Source organism: Heloderma suspectum, chromosome 1, assembly GCF_057233095.1.
Source record: "Heloderma suspectum isolate Gila_16-S chromosome 1, 16-S_ref, whole genome shotgun sequence".
Taxonomy (NCBI): domain Eukaryota; kingdom Metazoa; phylum Chordata; class Lepidosauria; order Squamata; family Helodermatidae; genus Heloderma; species Heloderma suspectum.
The window spans coordinates 222,085,341-222,111,314 of NC_139458.1; the positions used below are offsets into that span (position 1 = coordinate 222,085,341).

At 43.5% G+C, this 25,974-nt stretch overlaps 1 protein-coding gene across 2 annotated transcripts in view; it reads right to left on the reverse strand.

Moving 5' to 3' along the window:
- Nucleotides 1-3,219: 3,219 nt before the first annotated feature.
- TRPM8 (transient receptor potential cation channel subfamily M member 8) overlaps nucleotides 3,220-25,974 on the reverse strand; it is a 62,595-nt gene continuing 39,840 nt past the window's right edge. For both annotated transcript variants that reach the window (XM_084830167.1, XM_084830161.1), the window contains exons 19-24: nucleotides 25,208-25,379; nucleotides 21,750-21,927; nucleotides 19,377-19,567; nucleotides 13,600-13,699; nucleotides 6,967-7,000; nucleotides 3,220-5,704 (exon numbers count right to left, since the gene is read on the reverse strand). In XM_084830167.1, coding sequence (XP_084686293.1) covers nucleotides 5,654-5,704; nucleotides 6,967-7,000; nucleotides 13,600-13,699; nucleotides 19,377-19,567; nucleotides 21,750-21,927; nucleotides 25,208-25,379 — 726 coding nt within the window. In that variant the 3' untranslated portion in view covers nucleotides 3,220-5,653. The remainder of the gene's footprint in view (nucleotides 5,705-6,966; nucleotides 7,001-13,599; nucleotides 13,700-19,376; nucleotides 19,568-21,749; nucleotides 21,928-25,207; nucleotides 25,380-25,974) is intronic.

A 25,974-nucleotide genomic window follows, 5' to 3' on the forward strand; every position in this document is an offset into this window, starting at 1 on the left:
AACAACCATTTCTGTTTAGATGGAGGTGATCACAATATTCACATGGTAACATTTTGAATATATCTCAGGTAATTGTTTCTACACTCTGTTCTTGGCAAACATTTGCATACTTTCAACAGCAAAGCAGAAAGAAAATTAAGCGTGACAGCTGCTAGGAGGAGCGACGTGACAGCAGTTGTCTTGTTGCTTTGCTGTTATGTAATAAAACTGAGCGATTTGCAGTTTGCAAATATCAGTCATTCTTGGCAACATTGGTTATTAAACACACCTTGCAGGTGACAAAGCTGGTGTAAAATAGTGTGATAGAAGGGATAATACACCTGTTGCTACTACCCTCTGCTTCTGGCATCTCTTAATTTGTCCTTGGTACTTCATAGATGTATCCAGGCAGTTAGGTATAAGCATGCCCTCTTTCTATGCAGTGCTTGCTCCCTTTAGCTACAGGTCTACAGAAGAAGGTTATGGGAGCATGATTTGGCTAAAATGCAGGCGTGGTGGTGAAGTGGTGTGATTATGGATTCCATTATTGCTCCTCTACATTTCCCCCATAATTTGAACAGCTTCTATGGGATACAAATCCATGCTGTGCTCAAGGCTGCCTTTACACTAAAGAAAAACCCTGCAGTCCTCCCACTCTGGAGCCTTTCCATGTTTACTGCAGGCTCCCAGACAGCAACCACATGATTGCTGAGAGGGGAAGCTTTTAATTTTCAAGATTCCATAGAACTCAATGAAACAACACCATCTAGGGACTGTTTTAATTGTGTAACATTCTGTGTTAATAAGATAGTTCATTAGATGGAATAACCAGGAAATACCTCTGGGTGTGCCCTGGAGGTTGACAACGTCATGAAAAGGACCCACAAACTTCCACGAGTGAGCAATCTCAATAGCAGGATAAACGCTCCATGTGAAGGACCGCAAGTCTTCACCAACTATTAAGTTTTCCCAATTAAGGAAGCATCTTCACTTACACAAGGCTCTTCCTATGTCTATGCCCTTGCTAATCAGAGTCACTGTTCTCACTGTATGACATTCACTAATGGAATAAAGCTGATTTTAATGCTGTTGCTCAGGCATGGACAAATGTTAGGCTTCTGGGATCTACTTTGGATTTTTTCTCCTAGAACCCCAAAACCCACCAATGGAACTCAGATATAAAATAATCAGGGGGGGCGCCAGTTGCAGTGGTTCAGGAGGTGCAGCTAATTACTTAGTGTACCCCAAGTCATAGACAGAGAATCCTGAATATGCAAGTATAAATCTGTATGAATTAGTACAGATCAAGGATTCTAACAGCCTATACTCTCTGTGTGTGTTGTGGGGGGAGCCTTTTTCTTGTTACTATAGTTAAATAATTGGATGTCAAAAACTCTTGATGATCTACCAGTCATGCAAATCTACCAGTAGATCCTAATATAGCTTCTATCCACTGCTGCTATATACTGGAGGATGATATACATAGGTGCAACTATTTGATAATCAGGATAAGGACAGGAAATGTGTCAGTAAAAGTCTGAATGAGAAGTGGAATCATGAAAACAGATGCAGGTTTTCAAGACAATGGATACTCAGAACAGGGGCAAGAAGAAGCAAAAGCAAAGTGGAATAACAAGGTCCAGATGCAGGATATGGAGGCTGTAAGTTGTAGGTGCACCTAGGATGAGAACTAGTTAAGCACTGGGAATAAGAATATGACACCCTCTCTTGGCCATTAGTAGCTAATTAAGCTGGAACTTCTCTCTCCAGAGCAACTCATCAGAGGTGACAGCCTTATTAATAAATATGGATAAGGAATAATAGGTACACACCAAACACGCAAAAACACCAATTCTCTTCAAGTTGTTTTACTTAAACTCAGGTAAGCAACATTTTTGGGCCTCTGGGCACATTTAGCAATTTGAAAAACTGTCCTGGGGCATCCCTACATCAAAGAAAACCTGCGCAGTCCTCCTGTTGTGGAGCCTTTCCGCATTTACTGCAGGCTCCCAGACAGTGACCACATGATTGCTGAGAGGGGAGGTTTTTACATTTTCAATGTTCCATAGACCTCAATGAAATGCCACCATCTAGTGGCTGTTTTAATAGTGCAAGAGCAACAACTATACATAGTAAGGAAAATCCAGGATATTTTATTAGCTCATTGCCTCCGGATCTTTTTAACATGGAATAACCGGGAAATACAACTGGATATGCCCTGGAGGTTGACAACATCATGAAAAGGACCCACGAACTTCCATGAGTGACCCACCACGAGTGCACAATAAAAGCCTTGTGTGATGGTGCCCCTGACCACCACCACAAAATGTCTCCCATGGAATGTGTGTAACTTGCCCAAAGTCTGAGTACAAAGCATAGGCAGGGTCCAAGCCTCAATGCACTAAACAGTTGGCAATTCAGGGAAGCCACTGCTGGCTTCCCTGAATTGCCAACTGGCTCACTGTTGCCCTTCCTAGCCTCCCCACTGCAATCTTTACCGTCCATCCCAGCCTACCACACAGAAGTGAAAGAGTTCCATTTTCTTTTCTTTTTTGACCCCTTCTTTTTCTTGGTGGGATGCATTGCAGAGGAAAGCACTGGCCTGCAGTTACCCATTATCATAATTTCCTAAATATGGGTCTGAGCAAAGATGACCAGTTTGGAACATGGATGGTATGAAATGGACAACACAGAAATATCCCTTCCACCTCGAGCATAAGTAAAAACCATTGTTCAAACATAGGGAGGGTGAAAATTGTGGACATCAGGCCTACGTGTCTTTATGCATTTAAATGTGATGGCTAATACATTGATTTGTGGTTGGTCTGGAGGTTGTATGGCAGGCAGGCCTGGAGGAAGGGCAGATAAGCCACAATCTGTTCCCTACCACACATTATACATTGCCAGGTATAAATGCCTAGGGATGACCTAGATGACCTTCTATCATGGGAGGTGACATTTATTTTAATTTTATTTGTCTATAAAATTGTCATTGTCTATAAAATTGGGTCTTCCACATTTTCATTGCAGAACATAGATGTTTCCCTACTGCATGCTAGAGAGCAACTAGAGTAAATGTCACTTTTCTAGCAGGAATTTTTTTTTGGGGGGGGGAATTGGAGCTCCTGATCCATTAGGATGCACAATCAGAAACTATCTTTCAAACTGCCTGGTTGGTTAGAGTTGATCAAAGTGCAAAGTGTTTTATCTCCAGTTACTTGTAAATAATGACAGAAAGCAGTTGTTAAGATTGTTTAATTCATTCTGATCCACTTGATTTTTAAAATGAGTGTATTACCGATAGCTACAGCCAGGGAGTAAACACAGTGATAGAGCACCTTTACAAACAGACAACATCAAAACATGCTTTCATGCATCCCTAGAGACGTTTTCTATGGATACAAACATAGGAAAACCAAAAAGTGTTTACTTTGTCATGTATGTACATATGTATGCTACATAATTTGTATACCACCCAATTAACAATGTCCTCTGGGTAGTTAACAAAAAATGTTGGTAAGTGGAAAGGGCCACAGTTTAATGAATGACAATACATACTTGGCACTCTTTATGAGGTCCAAAGCTCGATTTCCAGCAACTTCTCTTAAATGGACTCAGGTAGCAAGGCTGGAAAAGATAACCAAAGCCCTTATAGGCCAGCTGTGGACAAGACCCATCATCACCCCATTTTATATAAATTAGCTCAGTCTGTTCAGTAAAATTTGGGGGAATGAAACAATGGCTGTATATACACCTACTGTCAGCATGGTCAAGTACTCGTTCATTCATGAGCTAGCTGGGAAAGAGCCAGGTACAGAAACAAATATGTTGATCCCTTACAAATAACCTTGTGTAAGAATTTCAGCCAGCACTCAACCATGAATGCATAATTAGTGAACTGGGTACACCAATTGTCAAGCAGAGCCAAAATGAAGCACATATGCCAAGGAGAATGAAATATAACTCTAGACACCATAAACATTGCCATAAACATCCCACCTTCTTGAAAAACCAGCTATGATGTTATTAGCTAAATCCCCTTCCATCTCCCCCCCCCCCCAGTGTCACTTCAGGAGCCATCTCCCAATCCCTTCCTCAAGACACCTTCCCTCCCTCTCAAATCTTCCTTACAGTCCCTATCTTAAAATATGTTGCTGCTCAGTCCTTGATCAGTTCCTCCCGTTTCTCATTTCCCTCTCCATATCTTTCTTCCTTTCCCCCTTTCAGACCTCTGTTTCCCCTCTCTCTTCCACATAGGAAAGGATACCAAAAATTACAGAAAATCAAGGGAATAGTGTATCAAGCTATGGCTTATAGTAGTGCAACATGGGATTTGCAATACCGATATTTTTTTTCATCTGAATACTTTGTATACTGTATTGAAATACAAGAAAGAACACAATAATTGGCAACGATTTCCCACTGTTATAGGTATATTGTTGGAATGTAGTATATGCTATGACTGTTTTTTTTCAGATGAGTTATTTTTGTTGCCTTTGTTTAGGAAAAGCTACAGCATATTATGACAGAGAGGTGTTTTTCTTGTCACTGCTTCTGAATCCTTCCCCTAAATACTCATAAAAAACACCTGTCACTATTACTGGAAGGAACATTCTGGGTGAAGGGAAGGTGGGGGTAGTTGGAAAGACCCAAGCTTATTTATAAGACTAGCCAAAATTCAAAGGAAATTACAACAAGCTCAGATTATAACAAGCTCATTATTTCCAAACTGGGTGTGGCTGTTTCTGACCCCCGCCCCCATTTCCAAAACGCAACAATATCACTACTAGTAGCCCTAGTTTTTGAGCGCAAGCTTGCCTAGAAGCCTCATCCTCAGACCCTGAAGCTTCCCACAAAACCCAAGATATTAGGAGTGGCTGAGTCGTAGTTACTCAGAAGTAAGTGAAGCTCTGTACCTTACACATTTTATTCCAAATGTTCCAGGGTCAATGGAATGAATGGAACTCTGGCAATGAAACATATTAAATGGATTGAAAGTTATGTGTGATTACGATGGCGTAATACTTCAGTGGGTGCTTGCTTACACGTGCCAAACCACAACTAAGTGTGTGGATAGTTAGTTGTCGGTAGCTCTTACTGTTACTACACTTTAATAACTGTTCAGAAATCAAGGAACTCAGGGAGTGGTGTGGTGCTAATGGTTGCCTCAGCTTATATCTAGAAGCTACAGATGACCAGATATCCATGTAGTTAAAACATCTGTAAGTTTAAGTAGACACCACAGGGCAAACGTTGGTCTAAATCAGGGGTAGGCAACCTGGTGCCCTCCAGATGCTCTGGAATACAACTCCCATCAGCCCCAGCCAGCATGGCGAATGGTAAGGGATTGTGGGAATTGTAGTCTGAAACATCTGGAGGGTACAGTGTTGCATATTCCTGGTCTAAGTCACCACCTAGGCTCAGAAAGATTCAATACTTTAAATTATATGTTAATCTTTAAATTATATGTTACACTGAAAGAGTGTATTGAAACAAATGAGCTTAAGAGTTACCGTAGGAACCATTCCCTTGTTAAAAATAGAAGGGGGAATGTAAAAAAAGTATTTTTCTTCCCATCCAATGTGCCAGATTTAGCACTTAAACTGTTACTTATTCAGTGATGTTCCTCTGTTATATATGCTAGAAGATGCTTCCTCCTGGATCCAAGCTGCTTTCATCTGAGTTTGTTAGCAAGATCTTTCAGAAGACATTTCAGATCATTCAGCTTTAAGTTAAAAAAAAAGTATGTTATCAGCATGCAACAACTTAATGGGATTAAATGCCACCGTTGCAGTACAGGCAGGGGACTGTTCTCCTGACTGATAGAAAAAGGAACTACACGGAACCATATAAAGTCTCAGCTGGCCATGGAGTCTGAATGCACACAAACCTAAGTTTAATTGCGGCTGTCCTCCGAATTCAAGATGGGAGTGATGGTGCACTAGCTTGCTCCTATTTCTTCAGTGGAAGACAGACTGCAAGACATGCTGCTGTTTGTTTCCCACCACTTCTGCCCCCACAGTTGCTCCCCCTTTTAACAGCAGCATCTCTGTGACTGCTTTTAAATCCTTTCAACTTCTTGGCTTAATAATAATAGTACTTAGTATTTATCCAGTGCATATTAAGTGTTCTAACTGCTTAACATGCATTATCTCAGTGAGTCTTACAACGGTTCTATAACGTAGATCAGTGTCAATGCAGACATTAGAGATGGAGGATAAGGATGAGGGAATAGGGGCTTTTAAAAGATCCAGCTAGTGCTTTGTAAAGGTCTTTAAACTCTCTAAGGAAAATGAGGAGGAAGATTATGAATATAACACTGGGTACTTCCAGACAGAGGGCTCTTAGAGCTACCAATTGGAAACCACTGTGTATCAGTTCCGAGTTTTTCTCCTTAATGGATTTTCTGTGGTAAGAAAAAAAGATGGAAGAACTGGTGGGAAACATGAGAGGATTATGAGTGGAGGATGTCACCGGCTGTCCCCCCACCCTCAAATTTTATGAATGAGGCAGGGCGATGGTACGATAAAAGCCTTGTCTGGAAGCCCCCTCAATCAAGATGGCAATGCATTTGCAATTACACAAACAACAAAAGAAAAGATTTAGCTACCAAATAAACTGAAAATGTAAAAGTTCGGATGAAAAACATGCCTAAAATGCTTTGATATTGTAAATACACAAAAGTTTATTTGGATCATATAATGATAAAGAGATTTTAAATAAAATAAGCAAATAAAGAACAAGTTGTCCAAAACTATTCCAATCAAAAACAAAAGTTACAATACATATGTTATTGTAAAAATGGATCACTAAGCATTCCAGTAATAAACATGTAGTAAAGCCAGAGTTATACCTGAAGGTATAAAAAGTGAAAGCTGAAATATCCTAATTTTTACATGATTGTAGTGCATTTGTAAATACACGAGATCCTTATGGTTATATCAGAAGTAATCACACATAAACCATCCCCACCCCCACTCCAAATACCTTCATATCCAGTTGTCTAAATTGCTGGGCCATTCTGTGGAAAGAAACATAGCCATCAGAAAGGAGGCGATCATTTATGGATGTCCTCATGTAACTTGAGGCCATAAATCTGACAACACAAGTTATAAAATCAAGATATACTTCTAATAGATATTTCTCTACACATTCAACCAAACTTTTTAGCAGAGAAGGACATATGGAAAACATAATTAACATGGCAGTTCAATTATATCTACATATATTACGTGAGTTCTCAAACTCATAGTCATAGGCTAGGTTCGCATGACACGATAAGCCACAATGGTTTATTTTTCTAAATTAGCCATGATGGTTTATTGTGTCATCTATTCTTTAATGAGCTTCCGCCATGCATTAAAAACATGGTTGTTCAGGCAGGCATTTCGGGTGGGTTAGGGTATTTTTAGAAATATGTTTTTACTATAGAATTTTATTGTTTTAAACTGTTTTTATTATTGTACATCGCCCAGAGTGGCTGGGTGACCAGCCAGATGGGCGATTAATAAATTTAATAAATAAAATGATAAATAAATAAAATCTGTGAGCAGTTTTCCCCAACCACGGTGGTTTATTTAGCCAAAATAAGCTACCCTGATAAGCCATGGTCTGCAGTGAGGTTTATTTTAACTATCATGGCTTATTGTGTCATCTGGCACTCCAGAGTGGTTTAGACAGATCGCCTACTGAGTCACCTGGCAAGAGTGGTCAAAACCACTACCTCTGCTCTGCTTCTCTTGGGCAATCTCTGTTTCCGAGATCTGCCTAGCAACGGATTGCACTCTCTACCCATCTCCACCCTCACCCTCCCTTGGCGGGGTGCTCTGCAAACTTCCAAAGTATCAAACTCCCATATTTCCCACAGAGAGGCATAGCTACACAGGGTTTTAATTCTGCCTCCCCATGATGGGAACCTGTGTATAAAATTTTATCCCGTTCCTGCAAACTTCCAGGAGTTTAGAGCAGCCACCCCATTTCTGGTGCAGGCGGGCAGGGGGAAAGGGCAGTGTGAGGAGAGGTGGGGACCACTGCGGGTTGGGTGGAGTGATGGCAGTGGGAGTGCAGGGGGGAAGGGAAAAAGCATCGAAATCCAGCTGGGGATTGAGGTGGTGGGAAGTGGTGTGGTGTGGTGATGGTGGTGGGGGAGCTGGGAAGTGGGTAAGGATCGACGAAGGGGTGAAATAGGCACCACAAAAGCAGTGACAGATGAAGACACCCCCTAGCATGCAGCCAGCCAATCGGAGAGAGGAACGTGACATAGCTGTGGCATGAGCATCGATGGGGAATGGTATCCAGCACAAAGCAATCTGAGATACCATCCTGGACAGGTGGGAGGACTACAGGGGGAGTAGGGACGGGGTAACGACTCTGTGTAGCTTATTTATCCAATCATGTGAGGGATCACAGTAGCTTATTTGGAAAAAAAGCTACTGTGAGTAGCTTATAAACCACCATGGTGAACCCACCCATAGTCAATTTATTTGTATACCCCATTTGTGCTCAAAGCAATTCACAAAAACAAATACAATAGCCATAATTATAATACAATATTAACTCAATTACAGTTCCTTTGAAACATAGCAAAAATTTAAATGAGCACAAGACATACCAATAGGTCAGTTATCAATATCCAGTACCAATAATATCAACATTATACTCAATTAAACAGTTAATCAGTTTGTATTGAGGGGCTTAACAATAAGACACCTCATCCAACAGCAAACTCACAGCAAAAAAGGGAAAGAAAAAGCCTGCACTTCAGAGAGCCCACCCTCGAGTGGCAGAAAGAGAGCCTCCTCTCACCAGGGCCCCATGCCCTGAGCCTAGGAAGGCCCCCTCATCCCCACAGCAACCCCCCTGCTGGCTGTCCCTTGGAGAGGCAAGGCGAGAAAAGCCTCTCCTGGGCTGATGCCCTCAAGCTGTCCTGAAGACACCGCAGACGCCTCCCCACACAGCGGAAGTAGCAGCAGCTCCCTTATGAGGGCTCCTAGGGCTGGGGGTGCGGCAAGGCAGGTGGAAACAGCCAAGCCCTGAGGGTGAACACAGAGTCTCTCTCCCCTCCTTGCAAAATGAGGAATTCCAGTGCTCAAATCTGCCTAGAAATCATGTCCTGCCCCATAATTCTCAATATGTAGGATATGACTGAAACAGTGGTGGTGCAGCAGAGACACTCCACACATTTTCAGAGGCTCTTGTTCTTTACCATTGCCTCACATGTACCACAATAGAGTGCAAGTAATTAAATATAAACACAGAACAGAGAAGAAAGAGAGGGAAGGAGGGAGGGAGCTCAGCAAGGCAAAGTAAGGCAAGGGTAGGACCACAGTTCACGACAGAGCATATGCTTTGCCTGCAGAAGGGGCCAGGTTCAATTCCTGGCATTTCCCTCTCTGAAACCCTGGAGGGCCACAGCCAGTCAGCACAAACAATATAGGGATAGATCGACAAAGCGTATCAGGTAGCTTCATATGCATATGAGGCAGGGGAAGGTGGACTTGGATCCCCTCACCTGTGCAGCCCCCTGGATGCAAACTTAGTTCCTTGCCTTCCACTGTATTAGGGCTGCAATCCAGCAATGTTTAGTTGTCTAACTGGTTACATTAATGGATAAAACAACTTTTAGCTAGCTAAAATGAGCCCCTAAATAATCGAGCGGCAGATCATATTATTATTATTAGTATTAGTATTAGTATTATTTTCATTTCTATACCGCCTAATAGCCGAAGCTTTCTGGGCGATTCACAAAAATTAAAACCAAAGAGCACACAATAAAACAATACAAAATATATAAAACATTAAAACGACAGTATAACAATACAACCAGAATACAACCAGAATAAAACCTAGCAGCAGTGCAGTAATTTAAAATACAGATTTAAAACAGCAAAGCTAAAAGTCTAGAAAGATAAAATGCTAAAATGCCTGGGAAAATAAAAAGGTCTTCGCCTGGTGCCGGAAAGAATACAATGTAGGTATTATTATTGTATAATAATAATACAAGTCTTTATAAAAACTGTGGATGGCAAGCACCGCCTTCAAAGCAGCCTCCTCGCCCCCCACACTTTCCTCATATAGGAGGGTTTGCCTCTTCTAAGCTGATGGCTGCTATGAGACATACATGCAATATGTAAAAACAAAGCAAGTGTGCCTTTTGTTTCAGAACTATTTTTGCTGTTGTTGTTCAGTCGTTCAGTCGTGTCCGACCCCATGGACCATAGCACGCCAGGCCTTCCTGTCCTGCGCTCTCTCCCGGAGCGTGCTCAAGTCCATATTCATTGTATCAGTGATGCTATCTAACCATCTCATCCTCTGCCGTCCCCTTCTCCTTTTGCCTTCAGTCTTTCCCAGCATCACGGTCTTTTCCAGACAGTTTTCTCTTCACATTAGGTGGCCAAAATATTTGAGCTTCAGCTTCAGTATCTGTCCTTCCAATGAGCATTCAGGGTTGATTTCCTTTAGGATGGACTGATTTGACCTCCTTGCAGTCCAGGGGACTCGTAAGAGTCTTCTCCAGCACCACAGTTTGAAAGCATCAATTCTTCGGCGCTCAGCCTTCCTTACTACTGGGAAAACCATAGCTTTGATTAGACGGACCTTTGTCGGCAAGGTGATGTCTCTGCTTCTTACTGTGCTGTCTAGGTTTGCCATAGCTTTCCTCCCAAGGAGCAAGTGTCTTTTAATTTCATGGCTACAGTCACCGTCTGCGGTGATCTTGGAGCCCAAGAAAATAAAATCTGTCACTGCTTCCATTTCTTCCCCTTCTATATGCCAGGAAGTGATGGGGCCAGATGCCATGATCTTCGTTTTTTAATGCTGAGTTTCAAACCAGCTTTTGCACTCTCCTCTTTCACCCTCAACAAGAGGCTCTTTAGATCGTCTTCACTTTCTGCCATTAGGGTGGTATCATCTGCGTATCTGAGGTTGTTGATAATTCTCCCAGCAATCTTAATTCCAACCTGTGATTCATCCAACCCAGCATTTCTCATGATGTACTCTGCATATAAGTTAAATAAGCAGGGTGACAATATGCAGCCTTGTCATACTCCTTTCCCAATTTTGAACCAATCGGTTGTTCGATGTCTTGTTCTTACTGTTGCTTCTTGACCCTCATACAGGTTTCTCAGGAAACAGGTAAGGTGGTCTGGTACTCCCATCTCTTTAAGAATTTGCCACAGTTTGTTGTGATCCACACAATCCAAGGCTTTAGCGTAATCAATGAAGCAGAAATAGACATTTTTCTGGAATTCTCTTGCTTTCTCCATGATCCAGCAAATATTGGGGATTGGATCTCTAGGTCCTCTGCCTCTTCAAAACCCCGCTTGTACTTCCGGAAGTTCTTGGTTCGCATACTGCTGAAGCCTAGCTTGTAGGATTTTGAGCATAACCTTGCTGGCATGCGAAATGAGTGCAATTGTACGTTGGTTTGAACATTCTTTGGCGTTGCCCTACTTTGGAATTGGAATGTAAACTGACCTTTTCCAGTCTTGAGGCCACTGTTGAGTGTTCCAAATTTGTTGGCATATTGAGTGCAGCACTTTAACAGCATCATCTTTTAGGATTTTAAATAGCTCAGCTGGAATACTGTCATCTCTGCTAGCTTTGTTGTTAGTAATGCTTCCTAAGGCCCACTTGACTTCACTTTCTAGGATGTCCGGCTCAAGTTCAGTGACCGCACTATCATGGCTATCAGGGACATTAAGATCGTTCCTGTATAGTTCTTATGTGTATTCTTTCCACCTCTTCTTAATCTCATCTGCTTCTGTTAGGTCCCTGCCTTCTTGGTCCTTTATCATGCCCATCTTTGCACAAAACGTTCCCTTGAGATCTCCGATTTTCTTGAAGAGATCTCTAGTCTTTCCCATTCTGTTGTTTTCCTCGATTTCTTTGCATTGTTCATTTAAGAAGGCCTTCTTGTCTCTCCTTGCTATTCTCTGGAACTCTGCATTCAGTTGGATATATCTTCCCCTTTCTCCCTTGCTTTTCGCTTCCCTTCTTTCCTCAGCTACTTGTAAAGCCTCCTCAGACAGCCACTTTGCTTTCTTGCATTTCTTTTCCTTTGGGATGGATTTAGTTGCTGCCTCCTGAACAATGTTATGGACCTCCATCCATAGTTCCTCAGGCACTCTGTCTATCAGGTCTAATCCCTTAAATCTATTCCTCACCTCCACTGTATATTCATAAGGGATATGATTTAGGTCATACCTGAATGGTTTAGTGGTTTTCCCTACGTTCTTCAATTTAAGCCAAAATTTTGCAAGAAGAAGCTCATGATCTGAGCTACACTCAGCTCCAGGTCTTGTATGCTGACTGTATAGAGCTTCTCCATCTTTGGCTGCAAAGGACAGAATCAATCTGATTTCGATATTGACCATCTGGTGATGTCCATGTGTAGAGTCGCCTCTTGTGCTGTTGGAAAAGAGTGTTTGCTATGATCAGCGTGTTCTCTTGGCAAAACTCTATTAGCCTTTGTCCTGCTTCATTTTGTACACCAAGGCCATGCTTGCCTGTTATCCCGGTGATTTCTTGACTTCCTCCTTTAGCATTCCAATCCCCTATGATGAAGAGGACATCTTTTTTTGGTGTTAGTTCTAGAAGGTGTTGTAGGTCTTCATAGAACCGATCAACCTCAGCTTCTTCGGCCTCAGTGGTTGGGGCATAGACTTGAATTACTGTGATGTTGAATGGTTTGCCTTGGATTTGTACTGAGATCATTCTGTCATTTTTGAGATTGTACCCCAGTACTGCTTTTCCCACCCTTTTGTTGACTATGAGTGCTACTCCATTTCTTCTAAGGGATTCTTGCCCACAGTAGTAGATATAATGGTCACCTGAATTAAATTCGCCCACGCTTGTCCATTTTAGTTCGCTGATTCCCAAGATGTCGATGTTCAATCTTGCCATCTTGTGTTTGACCACCTCCAGCTTACCTTGATTCATTGATCTTGCATTCCAGGTTCCTAAACAATATTGTTCTTTACAACATCAGATTTTCTTTTCACCACCAGACACATCCACAGCTGAGTGTCCTTTCGGCTTTGGCCCAGCCACTTCACTCTTTCTGGCACTACTTGGAAATACCCTCTGCTGTTCCCCAGTAGTATACTGGACACCTTCTGACCTGAGGGGCTCATCTTCCAGCGTCATATCTTTTAGTAACTATTTTTACTTATATGCAAATTTATTCAGTAGGTCCATCAGCTTAAACTTGTATGATGAATCAATTAAAATTCCCTTACTTAGGTTATAGCTCTACACTATACATAACTGGGACAGACTCATGAATAAAAACCATGGCTGCCCCTTTCACATCTAGGCTGACCCTCATTCTACTGCTGTTAAATAAGATCATCTTCAATCTTTCCACCTTGGTGTTAATCCAATATGCTATTTTTTAAAATATGAAATACTGTTTATCATTAGCACCACAAATCCACTAACTGCTCATTCTTCCCTTTCTTAAAAGAAGAATCAATATATTTGAATCAGTTGAGGAAACCTTTAATAGTATTATTTTCTGTAGATAAAAACATTGTACACTCTCCAGCTCTGGTTTCAGAATAAAATATATGGCATGCAGTTTGATTAGATGTGAAAGACAAAGAAAGCAAGACAACATACTCTTCTGATGAGTCATTAGGCTTGGTATTGATTTTGACTAGATAATTTTCTTTCATGACAGCTTCCCATGCCAGAGTTTCATTATCTTCATTTCTTGAACCTTTAAGAAACAAAATCCACACCAAATTGCAATACTGGCATATTTATTGGCAAAGTAAACACAGATCAGTACAATACAACTAAAAAGGTAACCTCAGTTTTTTTCAAATAGAAAATGTGACGCTCTAACAGCCCACTTCAATGCATGCTTATTCAGAGGTAAGTCCCACTGTTCTCAATGGGGCTTAAACCAACATAAATATGCCTAGGACTGCAGCCTTAATATCTCAGCTTTGAAACTTAGACATAGCTCCTTCAGGATGCTATGTGCAAGCATACAGTGCATTCAAAGAAAGTCAACAAGGATTTAAGACATATTGAGGATGAGAAGATTGCTCCTTTTGACCACACAAGCAAAAACATTCACATTTCTATTTTCCTCAGCTTCTGACATGAATTGATGCTATTTTCATCAGTATTAAATGTGTTAATGCTGTTGATGTTTTTACAGTGTCATATATTGCTTTAGTTATTATTTTTCAGCGCAGTCCTATGATCTCTGGAGAGCATCCCAGGGACCATAGGATATTTCAGATTCCCCCTCCTGAGGCCGTAGACACTGCTACAACCTCAGGAGGGGGAATCTGACATTTCATTTTATTTTATTTACTACATTTCTATACCACCCAATAGCCAAAGCGCTATCACAGTTCCCACTTCAGAAAGAACCATGGCGGCTGCTTTCCAAGGTCACAACAGCGGCCTCAGACAACCTTGTAAAGGTCAAAAGGGGGGGTGTTCCGGTGGGCAGGGAAGGAAGGGGGAGAGGAAAGGCCAGTATTCGAAGAATCCTATGGCCTCTTCATCGCTCATCCCCACCCACTGCAGGTAAGTGAGCTAGATGAGCTCAGTGGCCTGTCTAGCTGTTTTTTTATTTGGAGGGGGAACAGGAGAGTAAATTGCCTCTGCCACTGCTCCTGCCCTGCAAGCAACAGCCCAGTAGGGCAAAGGACTTTCAGAAGACCACAAGATCAGAGACTTCTGTCTAGCAGGGGCAGAATCAAAAGAATTGCGCTCTTAAATGGGTTAAATCCAACATTACATGAGCGAACTTCCACTTGTGCAATGGGATTTCCCTTGCTCTCCTCCCCCTTGAAGCCCCCTGCCCACCCCTAGATTTGCTCTAGATTTGGTGCAGCAGGGAGGAGGTATCTTTTCCATTGATAGACAGACAGCACTGGATCTAAACCATTGTGATTCTTTATTGTTAACCACCACAAGATTCAGTTTTGATTAGGTGGTAAGATATAAATATTTTACATAAGTAGATAAGTATTTATTTAAATATTTTACATAAGTAAATAAGGCAGCAGCCCAGAGAACCAGATTTCACTTTGATGCAGTGAAAGATTCAGCCATTGCCATCCCTCCAATCCAGCTTTCCTTGCTCACCTACTGTGGAGCAATATTAGAGTCCTACTTGAGTCCTAAGCCCATGCGGGAGAAGAATGAGCAAGAGGACTGGGGAAGGAAGGGGCTGGAAGTGCAGAAGCTACAGAATCTCCCACTGCATGATTAGCATTAAAGGAAAGGTCCAGTTCTTTGGCTTGCAACCTGTCAATTCTCATGGCAGCTAAACTGGCCCACCAAAACTTCAACCACACTCCTCCCTGAGAGAGCATTTGAAGCTATGGATGGCTCCCAGATTTCTTTCCTCCTGTGTGGGAAACCAAGGCTCGATTTAAACATAATGCTAGGCATGACAGAAAAACGAGCATGTGTGGCATTACGCATGTGTGGCATCTAAGCTAAATTGGGCCTCCTCATAAACACATGCCACGTTAGCATGCCAGGAATCCAGGGCCCAGATAGGTACTCCGCTATACTAATATATGCGTATTTATTTATTACATTTCTATTCCAAACAATAGCTCTCTGGGTGGTTCACAACAGTTAAAACCATAACATACAGGAACATGATAAAACATAATATAACACTTTTAAAACTACAGTATACAATCGGAGCACAAACCAGGAGCAGTGTAGAGATAAAAATACAATAACAGATTTAAAACAATACGAACTGAAGAACTAAAATGCCTGGGAGAATAAAAAGGACTTCACCTGGCACTGAAAAGACCACAGCATAGGTGGCTGATGAGCTTCTCTGAGAAGGGGTGGCCCAGTAAGGGGTGTCACATCTGTAAAGGTCCTCTCCTTAGTAGCTACCTGCTGCTAAGTGGGGGCACACGGAGGAGGTGGGGGACCTGGAGGAGGGCCTTTTCCACATTGCATATGTAGCAGTGGAGGGCCTACTTTAAATGAGACACGTTGGGCATGTGGAATGCTGCTCATTGGTAAGACCTCCTTGCTCGCCCAGTGTCATGTTTAAATGAGGCCTAAGCCAAGTGAGCAGGAGTACATGTCTGCATTATTTTTTCCTTTCTGTTCTAGAAACTGAACTTATTTTATAATAGATGTCACTTAGAGTGCACAGGGTTTAGTATCCATCAGAGGAAGCATTTCCTGTGGTGTATGTGTTTTTGGTTTTTGTGTGAGGAAAAAATGAGTTTATCTTACAGAGGAGAAGCCAGGCAACCACGATGTAGGACAAATTTAGTCAATTAAATGGAACAGTCCACTGTTAAAAATGGCAGTTTAACAAGCATTTGGATAGAGAACTACATTCAGTTTCTTGGAATGCTTATTCAAGTAATTCTTCTCTATAAATCCTTGATAGGTTAAAGAAAGTCTTAGTGACTGACAGCCATAATCACACATTATTGATCTCTCTAGAATCTAGACAGATCTTCCTAACTACCTGAATATTTCTCTAGAGTTTAGATAAATATTCAGACAGTTAGGCAGATCTTTCAAGAATGCTTGCACCAGGATTCTATAACTACATGAGAGGTTTAGGCTGAACTAGCCCAGATCTGTATATAAAGCCATATAAGTTTAAAATTGCAAGACTAGTACATCAGTGTGTGGGTGGAACAAAGTTAAAGAAAAGGTGTTTTGTTTTTAAGTCAGAAAGAAGGGAGAAGCGGTGAAATTCGTTCAGGTCTGTTTGACCTAAAGTGGCCCAACAGTCTATACTTTATCATTTCCTCTCATGAGGATCTTCTCAAACAAAACCTAAAGGTTTAACAATATACTATGGAAAAAGAAAGTCAAACTTATCTTTACTGAGGGCTCAACTAGATATGACTCAGTAGGATTGACCCAAGGTCCTGTGGATTCCCTATAAAGCAAGGAGCTGTGGTGGGGGAGTGGTGATTTAAAATGCAGACTGGGGGCAGGAGGGGTAGCTGAACCCTCCCCACTGATGCTTTTCTACCTCAAATGGATTTTTCTAGCTGTTTTTCTCCTGGTAGAAGTTAATTCTGAAGACCCACCAGAAGAAAACAGTTTAAACATGTTGCAGTAGGAGGCAAGTGCAGGCAGGGAAATGTTTGAACTCCCCTGTCCCACCAACCCATGTTGCGCTTTAAGGCTGGATCTACACTTACTGCCTTTCTTCACTTCCAATGAGGTTTCACCGTCCACCTTTCACACTATGCAGTAGCCGCCTCGAATTGGAACCGGAATTTCCCACTTCCGTGCTCCCACTTTCAATACCCTAATATCCCGGTATTTCCCCGTAATGTGCTCTGATTTTTCGCCTTCGCTACCATATCCAGTCGTAGTCCCCTGCCCCGCCTGTCCAAATGCAGCGGTGTTTGTATTTCCCTCCTGTCCAATCACAGCTCTCAACAGCCCCATGTCTTCTTCCGGCTACCGATCACATAGCTTCCTCAGCAGCCCCTGTTTCCTCAGCAACAAGCAAAAGGCTGGATGTGCGCATGCTTGTCTGATCTCGGAAGCTAAGCAGGGTCGGTCCCCGTCAGTGCTTGGATGGGAGACCGCCTGGGAATCAGGCTTCTTGCACTGACCAGGGGGTTGTTGTATCCCTTCAAATGAGATTACGTTTTACCCCCTCCTATCCCCTGCTCTGAATGTTTTTTTAAAAAATTCAGGCGTTATCCTCGCAGAATAGGGGCTTCTCCGTGATTTTTTTTTCTAATTGAGGCATGATCTTTGAAGCTTCTAAGTTGTAGGGATGTACGAAAGTCACTTACCTTTCCGCGGATTATGTTTATGGGGGGGGGAGGCGTTCCATCCCTCCCCCTCGGAATCCTCAACGGCCGGCTGTGCTCCGCGGTGGCTCCGCGGAGCAGCTGGCCAGGCCCAGCCCAGGCCACAGCCGTCCGCAGCCGGATTTCCATTAAAAAACAACAACAACGCGTACGTAAATGGCGGCGGCTACAGCCGCCGCCATTTGCATTCCTTATTTTTGGCCATTTTAGTCTACATAAATATTTACGTAGACTATTACGGCGAAAACAATAGTGTAGCGGGTGCTATTTGCGTCCCTTTTTGATTCGCCGTTTTAGCCTACGTAAATATTTGCGTAGACTAAGACGGCCAAAAACCAGGAACACAAATGGTGGCGGCTGTAGCCGCCGCCATTTGCGTACGCGTTGTTGTTGTTTTTTAACCCAGCCATGATAGGCTACGTAAATCTTTACGTAGCCTATCACGTCCCTGTAAAAACAAAACACAAACCTCCAGACTGCAAATGGCGGCGGTGGCAGCTGGACGGAAGACCAGCCGCCGGAGCTGCCGCCGCCGCCGCCGGAGCCGCCGCCACCCAGAACATCCGCCCCAGGTAAGTCTCGTCCCGGGGGGGATCCGCGGTGGGGCGGTGGGTGGCAGGCCATTCCGCCACAGATTTCGGGGGGGCGAATGCACTGGTATTCGGTCTCACCAAGATCTGTGGCGGAATTCTCTGACATCCCTACTAAGTTGTGAAGCTTCACAGCTTCGAATCTTCGAAGATTATGCCTGAATTAGAAAAAAAAAAAACATCGCGGAGAAGCCCCGATTCTGTGAGGATAACGCCTGAATTTTTAAAAAAAATCCGAAGCGGGGGATAGGAGGGGGTAAAACTTAGTCTCATTTGAAGGGATACAACAACCCCCTGTTCAGTGCAGGAAGCCTGATTCCCAGGTGGTCTCCCATCCAAGCATTGACCGGGGCCGACCCTGCTTAGCATCCGAGATCAGACAAGCGCGCGCAGGAAAACAGCAGGAAAACAGCACAGCGCTCGAGTGTGAACCAAGCTTGCACATTCGATGAAGCACTGCAACAGGGAAAATGGGTGAGTGTGAATAATCACGTTTTAATGCGAGAGCGTTTAACCCGATGGGACACTGAATTCATTGCAATGGTGGGCGCAATGTAGATCAGCCCTAAGTCTCCCCCTCCCATTGCTTTAGAGGAATTCAGAGAGGAGACCTGATTCTGGACAAGTATCTGCCACTGTCACATCTAGTTCACCTCAACAGGGGCTAGTTTTGTCTTTGACACTGTAAGGGCACATTCCTATTCATGTTTAGACAGACAAAAGTCCTACAACTCCATGCTGGCTGGGGAACTCTGGGAGTTGTAGGAGTTTTCTCTGTCTAAACATGCATAGGATTGCACCCTTAATTGTTCACATGAAGTGCATTTTTTAATGATTTTTTACATGGGGACACTTTCACATCTTACTTCCCAAAATGAAAGTACTGCATTGGACAAAAAATTACCTGAGAAGCCTTAATACCTATCTGTGGCTCTTACCCTTATGAACACCTACCCTCCCTCCCTCCTTCCCTCAAATTAACTACAGTACAAGATACAGTGTAACTTACAGCAAATGGATGGTTGTTTGCATTCATTTTTACAACAGCATTTTAAAAGTTTCCTCATCACCATGTACATATAGGCAAAGATGACAAAAGGGAATGGTATAGTTAAGCGGCTGCAGTACTCTTGAACCAAGAAATAGCGCTGAAACTTCCACACTTGGTCATTATTCTCTTGAACCGAACCAACTGTATAACTAACAGACAGATAAACACACAGGGTTATTAGTTCCGTAACACTAACTCTTATATTTTTATTGCATCAAAATTAGCACTTCACTCTTAAGGAAGGAGAGGTGATCATGGATCCACTATGGAAATGTCAAGATTCCAGGTTGGGGCTCACATCTCTCAAGATGAACAATATTTTATATATTTTCTTTAATTGCATGAAAGTACTCAGCCCATCTAATAGCTATTTTATAATTCCCTAGTTTATACAATGTTAGCACTAGTGCTACTTCATAATCTTCTATTATTAAAACTGGAATTAGCACTGCAATATTCAAATAAACCTTTTTCTCCTATATTATTTATTTATTGTATCGTATTTATATACTGCCTTTCCAGAAATGTCACCAAGGTAGTATATGTTAATACAAATAAAAACATTAAGACATAACATCATAAAAAACCATAAAACCATATTCAAACAAGATTAAAACCACTGTTCACAATTTAAAAAGCCAAATTAAGGAGATGCATCTTAATTTATTTCCAAAAAGCCAATAGAGTGGAGACCAATCTTAGCTCTGAAGGGAGAGTATTCCACAATTTGGGGGCAATGCAGGAGAAAGTCCTTCGACATGTGCCTGACAAATGGGCCTTTGCAAACAGGGCTCTCCTGCTAGGGATGTCAGAGAATTCCGCAACGGATCTGGAATGAAAACCCATTGCGGAACGAAGCCCCCGCCCCCCCAACCCACGAAAGGCACGCGGGACGAAGTGCCCACTGCCCCCACCCCACAAAAGGCACGCGAAACGGAGCATTTACCTGCTCCCATCCGCACTGCTGTGCGAATGGCGGCTGTCCTGCAGCCGCCATTCATTTGCTCCTCTTCAGCTGTGATAGGCTACATAAATACTTAAGTAGCCTATCACGGCTAATGCAGGGACACCATTTGCGTCCCTGTGGAGGCCGTGATAGGCTACGTAAGTATTTACGTAGCCTATCACGGCGGGGGGGGGAACCCAGCGTACGCAAATGGCAGCGGCTACCGCCATTTGCGTACGCTCAGCGGCTACCGCCATTTGCGAACTTCTCAATGAGATCTATGTGTTTCATTACAAATCCACTATGAGGTGCTGTTGTTTTATTTGTAATAAAAGTGACTTTAAACTGTACACTCTCATTTTTGTTGAGTCCATGGCGAGAGAAGGGAAAATGCCGGACTTTCTTTGTCATGGAAAACAAAGCAATAGAGCTCACAAAGAGCAGGAGATTCCCTGGATGAGGGCTGTGTGGTGTACAGGTCCTACAAACTTCTGTGAGTAAGCAATCTCCTTAGCGGGATAAAAACCCGGTGTGAAGGAGCTCCCAGAATCCACCTCCATCCTTCCCCTGCCAAAATTGTCTCACCGATGCAGTGGCAGCAGCGAAAAACCCAGCAATTTTAGAAGGAAACAAGTCATGCAGGGAGAGCTTGCCTTGTTTACAAGTAGAATTGACTTCATGATTCTGCTTCCAAACAAGGCATTGCTCCATGTTCTCTTCCAAGATAGCTACCTTCTTTCTTCTTTTTTTGCTGCTGCCATTGCAGCAGGGACACCCCCCCCAAAAAAAAATGGCTGGGGAAGTACACGTGGCTCACAGGCTGTGTGTTGCCCACCCCTGCTTTAAAGGTTAAGGCCAACACCTTGAACTGAGCCTTGAAAACTACTGGCAACTAGTGCAGATCTTTCAATATAGGGGTGACATGATCATGATACTGTGCACTGGTTAGCAGCCTAGCTGCCATATTTTGCACCAGCAGAAGCTTCCAGATGTTCTTAAGGGGTAGCGCTATGTAGTGCGTGTTACAATAGTCTAACTGTGATGTAACTAAGACATGAATAACTGTTGCCAGATCAGACTGATTCAGGAATGGTAGCAGCTGGCACACCAAACGTGGTTGTGCAAACTATAGTATCTTTTCACTGGGAAATGCAAAAGCCACATATAGTTATTCCCCTCACTTTGTATAGTGATCGCTTATCTACCCTCTTCTAATTATGTTGGGGTTTTGTCAAGTGATAATGCATTTCTTCATTTTGGCATTTCTGTGCCTGACCATATTGATATCACTCCCCAATTTATGGACAACTAGAATTCAGGTCAGCGAAGGCTGAAAGCTGAAAGCCACACGAATCACCAGGGAAGCACTTCAGTCTAATACGTACCCAAACATGGCTATTAATAAGTTAACCAGGAGAATATTGGTGGACAGCATGTAGATACACACTAATGGAATGGTGATCCACTCTGGGAATCGGGGGGCGTTGTTAGAATCCACTTCTACACACAGAGGTTTGGATTCATTCCCAATGGAAGTACAATGATCAAAATCATACGTGGTACCTATCATAAAAGGAAGAGATAAAAACTTCAGAGGGACTGGTAGATTCTGACATCAGCTTGATATTGATGTGCTGTCAATGCTTTGTTTAGCACTACCAACAATGCAACAATAATTCCATCTCCTTCTTTGCCTTTCATGATATCTGCTGACTGTTGCAGAATTATTCTAGTAGTAGATGTGGGGGGGGGGGCAATATCCATAACTTTTGGAGAGGCTCAGAAAGCAGTTCAGCATTTTGCTGCTTTCAGATCTCCAGGGTTCCATGTGAATCAGAGAAGGCTGAGAGAAGGGAGCAGGGAATCATCCTTCCCACTTGAACTGAGCGTCAGAGAGGTTTGCAAACCAACAACAACAACAAAAAATGCTGGTATGTGCCTGTGGTAAAGTATATTCAGGGGCAGTGAGGGTGGCAAAAAAAACACACATCTTGCTGCCTCTATTGAATCTTCTATCTGCCGCCCAGCAGAGCTTTGCAGAGTCATCCGGGGGCTATTACATGCCAGCCCTAAGGGCACTGTAGATCCCTCTGAGGCCCGCCATAATGCATTTGCTAGTCACTTCCAGGATAAGATCTCTTGCATCCGCCAGGACTTAGTCTCCAGTGTTTTAACAGGTGAATCTGGTGAGGTATCCAGAGCACAGCCTTGTCCTGTTCTCCTGGATGAGTTTCACTTGGTACAGCTCAAGGATGTTGACAAGGTGCTTGGACAGGTTCATGCAACCACTTCTGCACTGGATCCTTGCCCCTCTTGGCTGATAAAAACTGGCAGGGAAGGAACAGCTGGCTGGACCACGGAGGTGATTAATGCCTCCTTCCAAGAGGGAGTGGTCCCAGGACGCCTCAAAGAGGCAGTAGTGAGACCACTCCTCAAGAAACCCTCCCTGGACCTGGAAAATCTTAGGAATTTTAGGCCAGTGGCAAATGTTCCTTTCCTGGGCAAGGTTCTTGAGTGGGTGGTTGCCAACCAGCTGCAGACACTCTTGGATGAGACCAATTATCTAGATCCGTTTCAGTTGGGGTTTAGGCCAGGTTTTGGCACGGAAACAGCCTTGGTCGCCCTGTATGATGACCTATGTCGGGAAAGAGATGGGGGAGTGTGACCTTGTTGATTCTCCTTGATCTCTCGGAGGCTTTTGATACCATTGACCATGGTGTCTTTCTGGGACGATTGTCTGAGCTGGGAGTGGGAGGCACTACATTGCAGTGGTTTAGCTCCTACTTGGATGGTCGGCTCCAGAAGGTGGTGCTTGGGGAATATTGCTTGGCCCCATGGATTCTCCAGTATGGGGTTCCACAGGAGTCAGTTCTCTGCCCCATGCTATTTAACATCTACATGAAACCACTGAGTGCAGTCATCTGGAGTTTTGGGTAAGCTGATGACACACAGCTCTATTTCTCCTTTTCATCTTCTTCAGGGGAGGCTGTAGATGTGCTAAATCGGTGCCTGGCTGTGACAATGGAAACTCAATCCAGACAAGACTGAGATGCTGCTGGTGGGTGGTTCTTCTGACCGGATGGAGGGTGCTCAATCTGTTCTGGATGGGGTTGCACTCCCCCTGAAGGAGCAGGTCTGTAGCTTGGGGGTTTTGCTAGAACCATCCTTGGCCCTTGGGACTCAGGTGGCCTCAGTGGCATGGAGTGCCTTCTACCAACTTTGGTTGGTGGCCCAGCTATGCCCCTATCTGGACAGGGACAACCTGGCTTCCATTGTCTATGCTCTGGTAATCTCCAAGATAGATTACTGCAATGCCCTCTACGTGGGACTGCCTTTGAAGATGGTTCAGAAGCTGCAGCTCATGCAAAATGCAGTGGCCAGATTGATAACAGGGACCAGAAGGTCCAAACATATAAGACCGACTCTGGACCGCTTGCACTGGCTGCCTGTATGTTTCTGAGCCTGATTCAAGGTGCTGGTTCTAACCTATAAAGCCTAGGGATGGCGGAGAAATCCACCATGGACTCCAATGAGTCCGTACTCCGTGACGGAACGGACTACACCCCCCGCCACCCCCCAAAATCCCCCCAGGACAGACCCTACCTGTTGGCGATGGTTGCTCCGGGTCGTTGTCTCCATCTGCTGCCGGGCTGCGGAATGAAATGGCGGCCGGTGTAGCGGCCGCTATTTGTGCCCCTGCCTGTGGCCATGATTGGCTACGTAAATATTTATGTAGCCTATCACGGCAAAGAGCAGGGACGCAAATGGCGGGTGCTACGCCATTTGCGTCCCTGCTCTTTCCATGATAAGCTACGTAAATATATACATAGCCTATCACAGCTAATGCAGGGACGCAAATGGTGGCTGCTACGCCAGCCGCCATTTGTGGCCGCAGCAGCCCGGCAGCGGATGGCAATCCGGCTGCGGATGGGCCCAGCCAGCGGCGCTCTGCGGACTTGCAGTGGAGCGGAGCCGGCCAGGCAGGATTCCGGGGTGAGGGACAGATCTCCTCTCCGCCCAGCAGACACCGCTACCCGGAACAGTGAGTGGGGTTTGTACACCCCTAATAAAGCCTTACACAGCTTGGGATCACAATACCTGATGGAGTGCCTCTCCTGACACGAACCTACCTGTATACTACGCTCAATATCTAAGGCACTTCTCTGGCGGCCTACACTGAGGGAAGCTCAGAAGACAGTGACAAGGGAAAGGGCCTTTTTGGTGGTGGCCCCCAAATTATGGAATTATCTCCCCAACGAGGCCCGCCTGGCGCCAACATTGTTATCTTTTCCGTGCCAGGTTAAGATCTTTCTTTTCTCCCAGGCATTTGGCAGCATATGATAAGTTTTAATCGATCCTGGAATGTCTTATGGTTATGCTTGTTTGCTTTTGAGATTGTTTATTTGACGTTGTTTTAGATATATGTTTCTTTTGTGTATACTGTCTGTTTATGTTTTTTTTAATGTAAATGGTTTTTAATCTCTGTATATTGTATTTTTAATGTTTTTAATCTTTGTAAACCGCCCAGAGAGCTTCAGCTATTGGGCGGTATAGAAATGTAATAAACAACAAGAGATCTTGCTGTTTTGCAAGCCTCTCTGGGACTCAATGAAACAGGAACACGCCCCTGCCAGGCCCAACCTGGAGCACTAAAGAGCATGAAAAACGCTGTTTAAAAGCAAGTCTCTGTGCTCAGCCTGACACTAAAAGCTCTACAGCATATTTTTCTCAGTAAAACAGAGCGCAGATGATGAAGGCGCTGAGTTCCCTTAGGGACTGTACACCTATTTCCCTGTTACTCCAACTCATAGCTCATTAGGGTTGCAGCTCAAGATGGACATACCATCGATATCAGTGGGGTAGTGGCCAAACATTGCAAGGTAGGGCTCATAAATGACTGATCGGAATATCCACTCCCAGCGGTGTTCATTCTTCCGCAGTATCCCTTGTCTGGCTACACCAAAAGCCACCATCCACACCGCAAAGAGGAACAGGAAGAAGAAGACATCTATCAGCTGTGAGGGGAAACATTTAAAACATTTTAAGTGAGGATGTGATGTGGATTCTGCTAGCCCACTCAAAGCATTTCTTAAGGGTAAGAAAAATTGTTCTCAGTTTCCCCCTTATATGCCAACAGTGTCAATGGTGGACATTATGCCAACAGAGGACAAATGCATGATTCCGTACACATTTAATGTTTGCAAACTGGCATCCAGGGAACACATTGAAAATGGGCTGAACTAATGCAAAATAAGTATCTAATTAAAAGTAACAACAACAATATTGAAGCTGTGCCACCACAGTTGGCTTTGAAGAATTTAAAGCCAACACAAGGGGTCAAGAAAGTGAATGGGCCTCCTTGTGTACAAGATCACAGTACAATTTCACCCCAGGTATTACACACCTATTTTCCAGATGCTTTAGAATGTATTAATTCTTCGGTATCAGATTTGCCATGACACAATTGGAACAATTATCTCAGCAAATCATCACATTCCTTTTGTTATAATATCTTTCCATGTGTGTGTTTTAACAATTCTGCTCTGGGAATTTCATCTAAAATTTTCTAAAACTAATTGTGGTCCCTTCCAATTGTGAGGGAACAATAAT